At 38.9% G+C, this 15,498-nt stretch overlaps 1 protein-coding gene across 2 annotated transcripts in view; it reads left to right on the plus strand.

Moving 5' to 3' along the window:
- TRIML1 (tripartite motif family like 1) overlaps positions 1 to 15,498 on the plus strand; it is a 31,573-nt gene that overhangs the window by 3,711 nt on the left and 12,364 nt on the right. For both annotated transcript variants that reach the window (XM_072776098.1, XM_072776097.1), the window contains exons 2-4: positions 502 to 593; positions 1,248 to 1,324; positions 1,943 to 1,998. In XM_072776098.1, coding sequence (XP_072632199.1) covers positions 1,294 to 1,324; positions 1,943 to 1,998 — 87 coding nt within the window. In that variant the 5' untranslated portion in view covers positions 502 to 593; positions 1,248 to 1,293. The remainder of the gene's footprint in view (positions 1 to 501; positions 594 to 1,247; positions 1,325 to 1,942; positions 1,999 to 15,498) is intronic.

The raw sequence follows: 15,498 nt of genomic DNA on the forward strand, positions 1-15,498 counted from the left end.
TAATAAAGTTGACCATGACCCTCTCCTTGGAACATTTCCTTCTCTTTGCTATCAAGATTAGAGATCTGATACCCCTCCCACTTTACTGGTTTGCTTCTCAGCATCCCTTTTTGACCTCACATCCTTTTGTACCTGTATGTTTTGGGGTGCTTCAAGGGTCAATTCTGATCCCTTATTCTATTTCCAGTTGTCTCTGCAGATGATCACCTATCCAAAAATCACTTCCTCCAATTTAATCTTCTACCTAAATACAAGACTTCCAACTCATTTGCAATTAAATGTCAAATAAGTGCCCCATATTCCCATATCCAAAACAGTATTCAGAGTTTCAAACAATACCTTCCTTTCCCCAGCTCACTTTAAAATGTGTTCCTTTAGAACAGCTCAACTAGTCTATGTTCAGCCCTCCCCCACTCGCACTTCCATCTCCTTGGTTCAACCAGAGTACTATTTTAAACCTAAATTAAGGTTTCTAACAACTTTTTTATCCATTACATTTAGGATAAAATCCAAGTGGCTGACCAATTCTCTGTGATCTCCCTACTTACATATAATGTCACCTCCAGCTTCCCCTGGGCCATTGTCCATTCCAGGTATGATAATAAATTCATCTGTGCTCTTTAAACTTGGCAATGCTTTTCTCATATTTTTATAATTCTAGTTCCTTTTTTCTTCTCTTCAGTTCTCAGCTCAAATGCCACTTTAGAGAGGCCCTTTTAGAAGTACCCAAATGGAAATACCCTCCCACCATTCATATCCTCTCGTTTTCTTCCATATCTAATTTTATGTATGAACAAATGTATTTGTTGCTCACTCTCCATCCACAAGAAATTACAGAGTTCCTTAGATGTATCTGCACCTGACATTCTAGATGCTCAACAAATATTTTTTAAGAAATGTTTTAAATCAAATCATCACATAGTTAAAGGGAAATCAGAGAACAGAGAGAATAGAGATTATTTTTTACAGAAAACAAGAGAAAGAAAAGCTGGAGAACAATTTGTCTTTCTCGAATGTTGACTATGTGCTAAACGGTTACCAACACTTATCTCATTTTTCTTCATTTCATTTTTTTTCTCTGATCTGGCTTTCTCATTTATTCTTTTATTCGGTTACATTGCATATACACATTAAAGTTTCCATAAACGTTAAGATCAAGTCTAAACATTTAAAGAAAACCATGAGCAAGAAAATGGTCTTCAGAGAAAAGCTCACCTTTTTTTGTAATCTTGATTATTTCCCTTCAGGGAAAAAGCCAGAATAGTGGTGACCCAAGGGCTTTCATCTGTTCAGATGCTCTCTGGTCCTCCTCTCTCACCATCAGGTAGGAAATCTGTGAAGTTTCAAATTCTATCCACATAATAAATCTGGGATAGCAGTTATCAAATTTCAGTGAGCATTAGAATCATTTGAGTTTATTGAATTAGATTTCTGGGCTCCACCCCTAGTCTGACTTGATAGATCTGGGTGGAGTCTTAATTTACATTTTAATGAGCTTCTAGAAAATGCTGAATAGCCAGTGACCTTGGCTGGGAGGTTTAACCTCTTTGGGTGGGTCAATATTTTGTTCTATCTCTAAGGTCTTAAACGGTACCTGCTATATAATAGCCCCCACCCCTTTTAAATTAACTATATATGTAATTTCACAGGAAGAAATCCTTCTACAAGGCATTACCCTAGAATCTCATTGTGTTTTCCCTTTAGCCATACCATTTTATCTTAAATCATTAAGTATTTTCGTTAGAGAATAATACCTAAATTCATTGTTAGTTTTCAATATTTACTGAAGGAAGTGATCATGACATTAACTGTGGATAGAAAAGTCAAGAACAGAAATAACAGCTTGAGGAATGTGTCACAGACGGGAGGTCAGGGGACAATCCAATGGTTCATAGTTGGCCTCATGGGAGAGGAAATCTGAACAACTTCCTAAATTTTACAGTTCTGCCTCTGGAAGATTTTCACCACACCAGTCAACTTCCTGCTAATCAAACTACGGTGATTTTTTTTTCTTTTTTTTAATCTGCTGACAAGACAATGAGAAATTCCACCATTTGCTATCTGATTTTCCAAAACCTTGCTCTACCCTATAGAATTTTAAATACATCTTTTCCCTTTATCTCAACACTCCTACACACTCCCTCTCCTAAATCCAGATTCCCTAGGCTCTTTCAGATACACCACACTCATTTTTCTGTGCCCCTCTCCTTCTCAGCCAGAACAACCTCCTTTTTACTCTTTTTTCTCCCCAGTCTTTTCCAAGCTTTGAAGCAGCCAACTACTGTGAAGATTTTACCAATTACTCTGTCATTTATTCTCATGATCCCAAGCTTCATAATTCATAAGATTTCATTTTGACAGGAACCCTTCATAGTCTTCACATCAGAAGGCAAAACATCAAGCAAAATTCTCACATCTTATAGTCTCTTAAAGCCTATTTTAGATTTTTAAGCAATGAGTAATTAATTCTAGAAGAATATTTCAACTTAATTCTAGTAATTGTGTTATATAGTGGACTAAGCAATTTTTATACATTTATATATCACACAGTCCTGTGAGACAGGTGGTATCAGAACACATTTTACAGCTGATAAAGCTGATGATTCAGAGGTTAAGTAATTGACCCAAAGTACTCCTAACAGAAAATTACAGATCTAGGGTTTGAGTCACAGACTGTCTGATGCCAAATTTCATGATACTTCATTACCTTTATTAAGCGTTAATCAAGTACTTTGCCAGTTTAAAAGAGAAAATGCCTCAAGTTTGCATTACAGTTTATCACAAGATTCTTCTGGAGGCCTAGGGTAACAACATTATAGAGAGCACAGATCATTTCACGTGTTAACTTTTTACACAGGCATGCTCTTGATTAAAAAAAAAAAAAAAAAAAAATTGAGAGGGCACCTGGGTGGCTCAGTGGTTGAGTATCTGCCTTTGGCTGAGATCATGATCCCAGGGTCCTGGGATGGAGTTCTGCATCAGGCTCCCTGTAGGGAGCCTGCCTCTCTCTGTGTGTCTTTCATGAATAAATAAATAAAAATCTTTAAAAAATTATTTTTTTCTCCATTGTCAGAGAATAAAATGATTGAGTCATGGTCCTTGCAACTTATTTCAGTCCTTTCACATTTGTTAGCCACTGGTTCCCTCAGCACGGGCCCCAAGTATCATATGCTTAGCTTCTGGGGAGGACAAATATGACTGGTGCCAAACAAGTTATTATTAGTTACTTCTGGGCTCATTCTGCTGCAGTAGACCCACCTCATCCCATTTCAGAAAGGAATGGAGATATGCTTCATGATCAGCCATTTCATTGTTATTCTTCAGATAGGGCTAGCTGCTCTCTGCCTTCTTTTCCAAGGCGGTTCTGTCAGAAGCAAGGGCTTAGCTTTCATTGACCTGCTTCCAAAAGGTCCAGAAGTCTCCATTCAACTATTTTCTTAAAATATTACTTAAGAAGACACATTCATGGCAAACTTCTTTTTTTAAAAAATTACTTATTTTTTTTAAAGACATAATTTTATTCATGAGAGACACAGAGTGAGAGAGAGAGAGAGAGAGGCAGAGACATAGGCAGAGGGAGAGTCAGGCTCCATTCCATACAGGGGACTCCATCCCAGGTCTCCAGGATCACACACTAAACCACTGAGCTACCCGGGCTGCCCCATGGCAAACTGCTTTGATAGTACAGTTGCCTTTCTGTTGTGGATCAGTGCTTATCTAAACCCAACCTATCAGTTTTTTACTCCTGGAAAGGAAGATAGTCCTCCTAGGTAAGATGAAGAGGTCACCTTTACCTCTTCTAGTTCAACACAGGGACCAGCCCTCTCTGCTCTAACCACAGAATATCTTCAACAAAACAAATGGGCCTGGCCATAGCTGGGGTCAGTTAGGACCCTGAGCAAATGAAGGTCGGATTTTTGCCAAAAGCCACACATTGAGAAGAGTGTCATGTCTAACTGATGAAGTCAGACTAAAGTAGATTTCGGTTCTGGCTGTGCCACTTCATTGCCATGACCTTCATCATGCCACTGAATACTGAATATCACTTGCAAAATGAGAATCATTATGACTGTCTTTTGTTTACATGTGTGCATTATATGAGAAGTTGTATGAAACACAAGAGCAAGGTGGTAACAAGAAATTTCTCTCTGCAGGAATATCCTTTCTTTCCTCAAGTCAAGAACATTGCCTTCTTATAAAAGGAATGTGCAACTGAGGTGGTAGAGGAGGTCCAGAGGAGTTATAGGGAAATGAGAAATAGAGCATTTTTATGCCCCTTAAATTTCTTTTAGTACACAATAGGGTAACTAATTTATATTGAGGCACTTAGTGTTTTTATTAATGAGATGCTTATCTTAGAACTTCAAGATAGAAAAGCTCAAGATAGAGAACCACTGGTCTCTATCTTGTCCCTACTCAGGAAGGAAATATTTTTTTTTCAATAATATCCCCATATCAAGATATTAAGATGTACATGCATATTATCACTACTAGATATGCATCTTTAAGCCTTCAAATAAAACAAGGACTCAAAAAGTCTGTTCCATGCCTTAAAGTCATCTGATAACTAGGGCATCTTTCAGGACCTGGAAGTATACTTGTTAAAAGACTGACATCAAATGCTATAAAGGATTGTCCAAACTATTGGCTTTAAGTAAAAGGCAACCTTATAAATAGACTTGACCAGAGCCTGGTGAACATAATAGCAGGAGCTCTAGCAGCTATCTTGGGTCAAATATCCTATAAGGGAAAAGCTATACATGTCAGAGAAACAATAAATAGGAGTCTAGGTCTCTGAATCCATAGTGCCTTCCACATAGTAGATGAGTAAAAAGAACTTCTACCTTACTTAACCTGCCATTAGTTTTTTCCTGTTACTCCTAGTGTTACAGGATTTCTTCTTTAGTGCCCTTGGTTCTTGGTCATGCCATTTTGAAGAATGAAGAGGTAAACCAGAAGAAGAGTGATGGGAAACACAGCAAAGTTTATTGAACAATGCTCCCAAGAGGGAGGGGATCTGAGAAGGTTGCCATGGGGTTTCAAAGTCTAGGATTCTTTTTTTTTTTTTTTTTAAGATTTTTATTTCTTTATTTGAGAGAGGAGAGAACATACAAGTGGGAAGAAGGGGGAGAGTGAGAGGGAGAAACAAACCCTCCACTGAGCAGGGCACCCAATTTGAGGCTCAATCCCAGGACCCTGGGATCATGATCTGAGCTGAAGGCAGATGCTTAACCAACTTAGACACCCAGATGCCCTGTAAATCTAGGGGCTTTTATGAGCTTGTTGGCCACTGTTTTATTCTGATTAACCTTCCATGAGCCTGTCATTCAATCAACTTTTTGCTATCTATCACAAGGGAAACGGTAGAGGGCTCCTTCCAGGACGGTGTAAAATCTCTTAAGAGTGGTTTACTCTTGAGGGGTGGGTGCTCGTCCCTGCCTGCCTTTCTTCCAATTATCCTTCATCAAGAGCTGAGGGTTCCTTTAATACATCGATTGTGCCAAAGTTAAGATCTGGAAGACCCAGCACAAATGGCTTGATATGGGACTTAGGGTGATCATTCTGGTTATCTTTATTTTTGTATACTTTTAGGGGAAGTGCTGGGGTATAGGAGATGAAGCTAGGGAAGAAAGGTGGAAGCTAGGGGGGAAAGACCTCTATGTAAGAACTACAAGAAAATATGTGTGAAACTTGCCATTTATGCCCATCATTTCAGAGACTCAGACAAAGAATTTTCTCCAGTGTGAAAGACCAGATCTTACAGTCAGCTCCAGGGGCATGAGACAGGACTTCAGTATTTGCCCTTGCCAGAGAGGGATGCTAGGAGGAGCTTAGGCAAGGAAAAGTGGTGAAAAACTCAGATCATCTGTGCTTTTTAAACCACTTGGCTTTAAGAAAGGACTAGAATATATTGGTAAGCTGCAAACCCAAACAATTCTCTGAAAACTGGCAGTTCTAGAAAGAGAGAGTAGGAAAAGAAAACACTATTTATATCTAGGTCCTATATGTCATGAACAGTTCCATTTGATCTTAGTCCTATGTGAATAAGCTTCGATCTTTCTTAATTGCTCCAATCTTGGAGAAGCAGTAAAATGACAGAACTACCTATGTTCTTGTTGAGATAGCCCAATTGCACCACTGCTGAACCTCTCCTGAAAATTTTCATCCATCCTAACTGTCTTTGTGGTAAAGTCAAGATTCAAAACCAACTTGGGAAAGTTAGTAATCTTAAAAGGGTTGTCTGTGAACAAAGATAGAGTTACTGTGTTTAGACAATGCAAATAAAATATTTTTTCCTTATTCCCTTCCCTCACTGGGCTCCTCAATAAATCCTGCCTGAAACAATACAAAATGGACACTGTGGTAGAAAGAACTCTGAGTTGGCCCCTAAGATTCTCACCCATTCCCCCCTCACCTCCCAGGTTTTCAAACACTCCTCTGGATTTTTGCACATGTAATTGGGGCCCCAAATCAGCAGACCCTGAGAAGGAGCCTACCCTAAATGGGTCTGAATTAATCACGTAAGCCAGTAAATAGGGGCGGGCTCTTGATGGGGAGAAAGATTCTACATGAGGGATGTGTGGCTTAGGAGACAGATGAGGCACATGTGTCACTGATCTAAGAATGGCCTCTAGGAACTGAGAGCCACTCTCACCTGATAAGAAAATGGGGTCCTCAGTCTTACAACAGCAAGGAATGGAATTCTGCCCACAATCTAAATGTGCTTGGAACAAGATCTTGAACTTCAGGTGAGAGCACGTCCCTGCTAACGCCTTAATTTCAACCTAGTGAGATCCTGAAGAGAGGACCCAGCCATGGCTTGCTGGATTTCTGACATACAGAATTGTGAGCTCATAAATGGGTGTTTTCAAGCTGCTAAATTTGTGGTAATTCGTTACACAGCAAGATAAAACTAATAGAGACACTGTGTACTGCCACTTGGTGCCTGAGAAATAGGGTTAGAAATGGATTTTTCAAGAGACTTCTACAGCTTATGTTGGATATGAGGAACACATTAAGAATTCTGTTTTAACAAGGTTTTATTAGATCACAATGATAGCCTCAAAAACAAACCTAAAATAGCTTTGACAGATTTTAACCTGGAAAAAGAATTCTTAGTTAGGATTTTTTCTTAGTTGGGATTTTTTTTTTTTTCCATGATCAGTAAAATTTATACTTCCCCTAGAGGGGAGTAACCTCCCCTGAACCAAAAGGTCAGAGGACTTAATTTCTTATTTTCTAAGGATTCACCCTACTTTATCTGTTCACCTAAAAGTTCCTTGAATTTCTTAACATGTTCAGTAAAATGAGTGAATTGCTATTGGTTTCAGCAGCTTTATCCTCTAACCAGTTTCTGCAGAAATATCTCTTATTGACAAGTCTCCTACAGATATTAAGATTCTCATAACTTTTTTTTTTCCTTTGGTAACAGCTTTTACTTCTCACCCATTTATAAAAAGATTTCTTATTTGATTATTAGTCAATTGTAAAATCTATGCTGGTTGAAGTTAGCAGCAGGTCTCAATCTTACAACTAGTAACAAGTACATAATCTTAGCAATGGTTGTCCAGTTTAAGAAGTGACAATTCTTCAAAGGGAGTCTTACAAAGAATTGTAACCTACAGATGAAAGCTGCACTTCTCATCCAGCCATTTTTTTGATCGAATTATTTAATTATCTGCTCCATATACATGAAATTGTTACAATACAATGGTGTAAGAAAGCATTTTCTTACTGTCACGGGTTAGTTTGTCTAGTGTATGCATTGCTCTCAGTTTATTGAATGATAACCACAATTAAAAAAATAATGACTCTGAATACCTTCACCTGGCAAAGTTGGGACACACAGCTTATGAAGCACCCATATCAAAAGCCTTTCTGTCAGCGTGTCTGGACAAAAGTTTGAAAAAACATGGACATAAGGAAATTACAGTCTAATGCAAGAGATAGACAATTAAAGAAAATAATAAACTGCAACACGAAGGCTCCAAAGGAGAGCTACAAGGACCGGGAGGCTTCTATAGGAAAGGAGGAATTTCGTTACCCAAGGAGGTCTAGAAATGCTCCCCCCAAGGAAGCTGAAGTTAAGAAGGTAGGAAATAGAGGAGGTGCAGGGAAAGTGAAGATGCCCTGTAGCCTGCTGAGGTAGCTTTCATTGATCTCTTGGATTCATTTTTAAGGTACTTGTTGGGCAAACAGCTAAGCAGAAGCTTGATTTCTTCTTTAAAGTGGTAGTTGGAAGGGAAAGCTATTATCAAGTACAGAACAAACACATTCTTTGTTTTTTTCCCCCCTATCGTCTAGTTTGCTTGGTCTCAATCTTCCCAAACCATTTATTAGACTTTCACATGGTGTTGCCTATGGGCTTTCCAATAGAACACAAGCTGGGGGTAGAGTATGCCTCAAAGGCACTTAGACTATTTTGTTTTAAAAATACCAAACTTCCAAACTCAGGAAGTTCTGCTTTTTAGTATCTGCTTTTTAGTTTAGTCTTGTTATAGGATTCTAGCAAACTTTACCACACAAAAGGCTTGATGTTTGGTCCCATTTGTCGGGCTAAACCATTTCATGTAGTCAGGCTATCACTATCAATTTAATCTAGTCAGTATCTTTGACTACTTCAATGGTTTGATTTAAAACCTCCTTAGGCATGAGAATTTAGAATTTCTTGTGGTAAATTAGCTTATAGAAATAGTGAATTTGGGGCACTGAGTGTCTCTGTTGGTTAAGCATGGGAATGATCTCCACATTGGGCTCCCTCTTCCATGAGAGCCTGCTTTTCCCTCTCCCTGGTGCTCCTCCTGGTTGTGCTTTCTCTCTCTCTCTCTCTTTTTCTCTCTCTCTCCCTCTGTCAAAGAAATACATAAAATCTTTTTTAAAAAGTTATTAATGGGGCAGCTTGGGTGGCTCAACGGTTTAGCGCCGCCTTTGGCCTAGGCTGTGATCCTGGAGACCGGTGATCAAGTCCCACATTGGGCTCTCTGTGTCTCTGCCTCTCTCTCGCTTGCTCTGTGTCTATCATGAATAAATTTTTTTTTAAAAAGTTATTTAAAACAGTGAACCTGAAGTTTGTAAACACTACAATTCTTTGTATATATTTAGATCTCTACTTAGAATAAAAATATTGACTCAGTTGTAGGTTGTTCCTGGAATGACGTGGCTACTATTACAAGCCACATTCTCTTGCATATTATGAAGAACATGGAGTAGATTTCCCATGTTCAATACAAAAATGTGAAGAGTCTGGTTATAGTTTTCTTTGGTTAAAAAGGTGCTAACCCACTAGAGAATACTTAGCTTCCTGATTAAGTGAAGTTACACTGGGCTAGAGCTTCAGTTCCGTGTGAGTACAGAGGCTAGATACCCAGAGAGTTCCACCATTGCCACCTAGGAACCAGAGATGACACGATAACTGATAAATCTCATCCTAAGTGTGTTTTTTATTTATATTTAGCAGTTCCTTTGCAGCCTGCTTCAAGTGGCAAAACGGTCAGATATGTATGCCAGGATACCTGCGGGGATCTTGTTAGAGGCCCTGGCTGCACTTTCATGTTTACTATGTTACTGACCCCTTAGCTTTCTACTGCTGAAGCCTAAGACATACCTCCCTGCTCTTAACATACACCTATAACTGGATAGATTTTTACACGACTTTTTCCCTTGACTCTTTAAGTGTCCTTTTCATTTAAATCTAGCTTGATCTTGATGAAATGCTGTATTTGCTATATACAAGCATTTGTTATGTGACATATTTTCCTAAAAAATATATATATATAACCCCTCACTCTGCCAAATCATACGCTAATAGTGCTTTTATAAGTATTGGAGCAGGATACTCAATCCCTATGCAACTTGAACCAGATGCTCTTAAAAATATTAACAGTCCTTAAAAGAAAAAAGTCATGGAGTAGATTAAAATACATGATGAACAATAACAACAACAACAAAAAAATCTCAACAACTTTTTCGAAGAATAAAATTATTTGCCAGGCTTTGGGAAGGGCTGAGGCAAAGGAGGTGGTGAAGCAAAGACAAAACGCACACAGGGACCAACAAATAAGCATCTCTAAGATAGTATCTGGTTAAACTGAGCCAGGAAGAGTATAAGGTGAAAGGACATCATGGCAGTGGACAGGTCATCACATTGGTGGCTTGCTGCACTTTTCTGTGTCAGTATCCTTAGCCTTCAGATGATTTTACTTGGAGCAAATTTTCAACATGCTAGCAAAGAATCCTGTTTGAACCAATGTGATTCTTGCTACAACTCTCTCATTTTGCATTGTAGAGCATGTAATTTCTAGCCTGACAGTCAATTTCCAGACCTACTGTCATTCCAAGGATGTCTGCAAGCTAGTTTAACTTTGAATTTCACCCATCTTCTATGATCATCTCATTGAGACAGAACTTTTCCAGCCTTTACTACAGTTCAGGTCCTCGCATTTGAGCAAACTGGTGTTTGAATGCTCTGGTGAAAGTGGAACTACAGACTTGGATTCACTAAAGACTTCTTGATTGTGTGTCCATTCTGATTTAGCAGAGTCTATGCATACTTACCTGCTCATTCCTCTCTTCCAAGGGACCTGCTTTCTTATCAGACTCAAGTGCTTTGATAAAAGACTCAGGATTTCTTGGACCTCATTCTGAAAAAAAAAAAATAATAATAATAATTATTCACTCCTCTTGGAGGTTGCTAGACTTGAACTATATAAAAATATATGTTATAGCAAACGTAGGCAGGAATTACAGGGTGACAATGACTCCTAGTCAAAAAGCATCCTTTGGTGCCCCTAAACCTCCATGATTGAAAGGTCAGGGATAGAAAAAGATTTTAAAAGTGTATCACACCAAAGACCCAAAGTATTAAGATTGATAAAGAACCTCTGGAATTTTGAAAGACAAGGCAATCTTACCTTGAAGATTCCTGTGGCATTCTCAATGGTAAACATCGTGAAACTCACATTTCCAAGAAAGAAAACAAATCTCACAAAGGAACATCAGATCTGCCACACAGAACCTCTTCAGATTTTTTTTGGTTAGAATCACATATTGGTCTTTAAATTCATGAGGACTTTGTTATCTCAGCCATCATCCCTAGCTGCAGGTTACACCTCTAATCTCTCACTTTTAAATCTCCTTGACCTTAAGGTAGATGCTACGGGGGCTTTTCTTCCAGTTTCTTAAGAGACATTCATAGCAAGACTTACATCCACTTGCAATTGCAAGTGGTTCAAATAGTGTAAACAGAACAAGTCAGCTCTTCCAGGAGATCTGGTCGGTTGGAGGCAGCCATTGTCCTTTTCAGTGAGGCAGAGAAAGATCAAGAAGGGAAAAAAATCACTCATTCCAACCTATTATTTTACAGGATCGGGGATTTGTCTTCAGCATCAACTCATGATCACATTATTTCATCTTCTCAGTCACTCACGGCTGTGTTTTTAATTGCCATTCTTTTCTGTTGAAAAGTTGTCTGGGATTTCAAATGTCCTGCTCTAGACTTCTCTTGGAAGCTCTTCACCATCTACATTATACTGGGAACTCACTTGCAGCTGCCCCTGGAACCTCATCTGTGAAGTACAGTTTTGTTAAACTTTTGGTTCTCCAATCTCTTCTCAGAGTAGAATTACCTGGAGAGCTGTAATCACTGTGACACCTTTGTCTATGGTTTCCAAACTTTAAAATCCAAACATTGGAATCACCTGGAGATCTTGTGAAGGCACAGATTCCTGGGCCTTAGCCTCAAAGATTCTGATTCAGTCAGTTTGGGTTGGGGCCCAGGAGTTGACATTTCTAACAAGTTTTAGGTGATGCTGTGTCCAATTACTCTATTCCAATCAGGGCACTAGCAATTCAATCAGGACCTCTGAGAGGCAGCCATTGGCTTCAGGTGCTTAACTTCAGGTGATTCACATATGCAGCTAAGTTTGAGAAGTAGAAGACTGGAAGGATTTTTTTTTTTTTTTTTTTGAGATTTTATGTATTCATGAGAGACAGAGAGAGAGAGAGAGAGAGAGAGGCAGAGACACAGGCAGAGGGAGAAGCAGGCTCCATGCAGGGAGCCTGATGCGGGACTCAATCTCGGGACTCAAAGATCACACCCTGGGCTGAAGGCAGACGCTAAACCGGTGATCCACCCAGGGATTCCCTGACTGGAAGGATTTTAAAGGAGGCATGATGGGGTACCTAGAAGGAAGCATATATGAAACCTAAATCCTAGCTCAGCCCCGTGACAGCAAAATAGGCTTTGTGTCTCTAGCTGCCCTGCCAGCAAAGACTTCAGTCCTAAAAGTCCTTCTTTAGCTCCCCTTAGTTTTTTCAGCCACGATCACAGCAATGATGCCTCCCCACCCACTCCCAATGTCACAGTTCCATAGAGGCACTTAGCTCTTAATTCTTGGGCATGCAATAATTTCCCCCGGTGACACACAGTGCCTGGTAAATGGCATGAATTCCCATAGTCCATGAGTTCCCATGTTGAGGAACACCTTTTCAGGTTCTCTCCAACTCTATTGGCACCCTAGTCCCACAGGTAGTTTTTAGATCGGGCCTCAGGCCAAGGAAGGGCTAGGACAGTGAAGATGGTGCCAATTTTGTTTCTTCTCAATAAATCCCACTCGCTCTCTGAGAAAGCTGTGTCTCAGTACATCGCAGGGAATATAATCAATATTGTAATAGCTTTGGCAACAGATAAAATAAATAAACCATATCCTAAACTTTGATGCCTCAAAGTGCTCTCTCTGACCCCAACATCTGGGGCTGCAAAGGACACATAAACTTGTGAGGAGCGCCACCTGGCAGTATCTGGAGCCAATTACATTAGATGGATGGGGGAGGAGGAGACTCTAAGCCTGATCCACCTTCAGTGCTGGACTTGACCGGATCCTTGCGCCATCAGCAAACCTGTTTTTGGCCACAGTTATGAACACTTTAAGTTTAATATCTGTGGCTCGTCCAATCCTGTGGAAATGGCAGCCTTGCTCTGTGGGTACTGGCATGGACTCCAAAGTCAGGCCACCTCTGTGGATCTAGGGCAAGGTTCACAACCAGTTTGTTTTCTCATCTGTAAATGGTGCTAGAATACCGACGTCACAGGGCTGCTGGAGGATTAAATAAGTAAATATATTAAAGTATTGAGAACGGTGCCTGACACAGAGCCAGCACACTGTATTTGTATTAGCCAGTCTCGTGGGTTTTTTTCCCCCCTCCATAAAAATACTGGTTTATGATGAGAGATTAAGAGTCTTATAAACAAACGTTAAGATTTTCTTAAGAGAAAAGTAGGTTTCCCCATTAAAAGGATGAATATCCACATGTATTCGCAAAGGCATCACTTTCCTACCCATAAAATACTAGATTAGCATGGGATGGTCGTTCATATTTATCTAATCTACCAGGTATATTAGTACACCACCAGGAGTGTGAAGATGTTTCATAATTCCTGAAGAATTAAGTGATGGACATCTCATAGAGGGTGTCTATGATAGAAGTAGGACAAAAGTGAGTAAACTTTGCACTCTCAAGTTTTTTGTTTTTGTTTTTGTTTTTTGTTTTTTTTTTAAGAAAAATCTAGTCTTAACCTTTACTAATAGGAACCCTATTCACAGGGTAGTTCAAATTATCTGTAATAATCTAAGCCCCACAATCCTCATTAAAAAGAAGTTAGATTCTCTCAGTAGTCCATCTTCACTTTAGACTACATCTTTTTATTATTATTTGTCAATATTTGTTTGAACGGCTTTTATAAAGTTTTCTTCCCTATCTAACTCGTACAGTTGCTCTTTGGCTTCCCTTTTTATCTCTTTTGGAGACGAAATACATAAAACACCCAGCATGAAGCCCAGAGAAAGTACATTTCCAACAGTTACCTTTTCATAAAGCAAAGGGCTGAACAAAAAAGGCTCTACTCTCACGCAGAAACAAACAAACAAAAACCACCTCACCTTAAATTTTTGTTTGTTTGTGGTCAAAACTCTGGAAGCTAACTCCCCACCTGCGTGAGTCAGCAGGCAAGGCTTGGCTGTAGCTTTTAACTGAATGCATGAAGTTTCAGCACCAGGGCACCTTCCCTGACTGAGCTGGCTCCCAGGTGTTGCTGGTAGGACCAACGTGCTACCTATAAAGAATAAGAAAGGTGAATATTTCCAACCTTAACTGGTCTTTAAAAAATATGTCTGAGACAAAAAGAATGTTACAATCTAGACTTTTTGTTACTGTAATATTTTGACCCAATGTCAGAATGTAGTCTTCAAAATTTCCAAGAGTTTTCTCACTTCTAAATAGTAGCGATCCCTTGGTTTGAAAGGTACTTAAGCCTTTGGTTTGAATCAAATGCCATTTCTCCCAGGGAGTTTTCCCTGATTGTTCCAGCAAGAAGGAAATATTCCTTCCACGAAAATGCCATTTTTTTTTTGAAAATGCCAAAAATTTAATAAATTTAAATACTACCACATGTGCTTAAAGCACACATCTTTTAATCCTTTGATATTTTTCTTTTTTGCACTCATATCTCCTGCTCCCGAAGAAGATAAATAATTTTTAGTCATATTTATATCACTTGCTGAGCACTGAGCTCTTTGTCTATATATAATAGAGGTTCAGTATGTATTAGTTACATAAAAACTATGTTGAAATCATAAAACCACTACAAACATTTCATTATATTACAGCTGAAACCAATCCTCTGAGATATTTGTATACCTAACCTGAAGAAAATCACCTCATTAATTGGTTTACTGCAAGTCACACCTCACATTTCTTTGCTCCTACCCTATTCCCAGTATTCCTTTACTGCCAAAGTGTTGAAAACACATTAAGAATTAAAAAAGAAAAGAAAGAAACTATACTTTTATACAAAAATTTATAAAATAAAGAAGTAAAAGTGATGCATTCCAATTCTCCAATTCCACTATGGCAGTATGTATCTTTCCATATGTTTCCTTTTAAATTTCATTTTAATGTGGTAAGAATCTAAACGTGAGATCTACCTTCTTTTAAAAAAACTTATATATGTAAGTTTATATAAGTGTATAAGTGTACCATATAATTTTGTTAGCTACAGGCACAATGTTATACAAGAGATCTCTAGAACTTCTTTACTATGTATAATTGAGACTCTATGGCCCTGGATTAACCTCTCCTCATTTCTGCCTTTTCCTGGCCCCTGGCAACTGCCATTTTCTTTTCTGATTCTGAGTCTATTTTTCTATTTTTGTTTTTTTAAGATTTTTATTTTTTTAAAGTAATCTCCACACCCAATGTGGTGCTCACCCCGAGATTGAGAGTCACACATTCCACCCACTCTGAGCCAGCCAGTCTCCCCTGAGTCTGTTTTAAAATAACACACCTCATTGCAAGTGGAACATCCAGTATTTATCTTTTCACGATTGGCTTTTCATGTAGTATGATGTCTGTACAGTTCATCCAATGTTGTCACATATGATAGGATTTTCTTCTTTTCAAAGGCTGAATAATATCCCCTGTGCATATATCCCCCAGTTTTCT

This window comes from Canis lupus, chromosome 15, assembly GCF_048164855.1.
Source record: "Canis lupus baileyi chromosome 15, mCanLup2.hap1, whole genome shotgun sequence".
Lineage (NCBI taxonomy): Eukaryota > Metazoa > Chordata > Mammalia > Carnivora > Canidae > Canis > Canis lupus.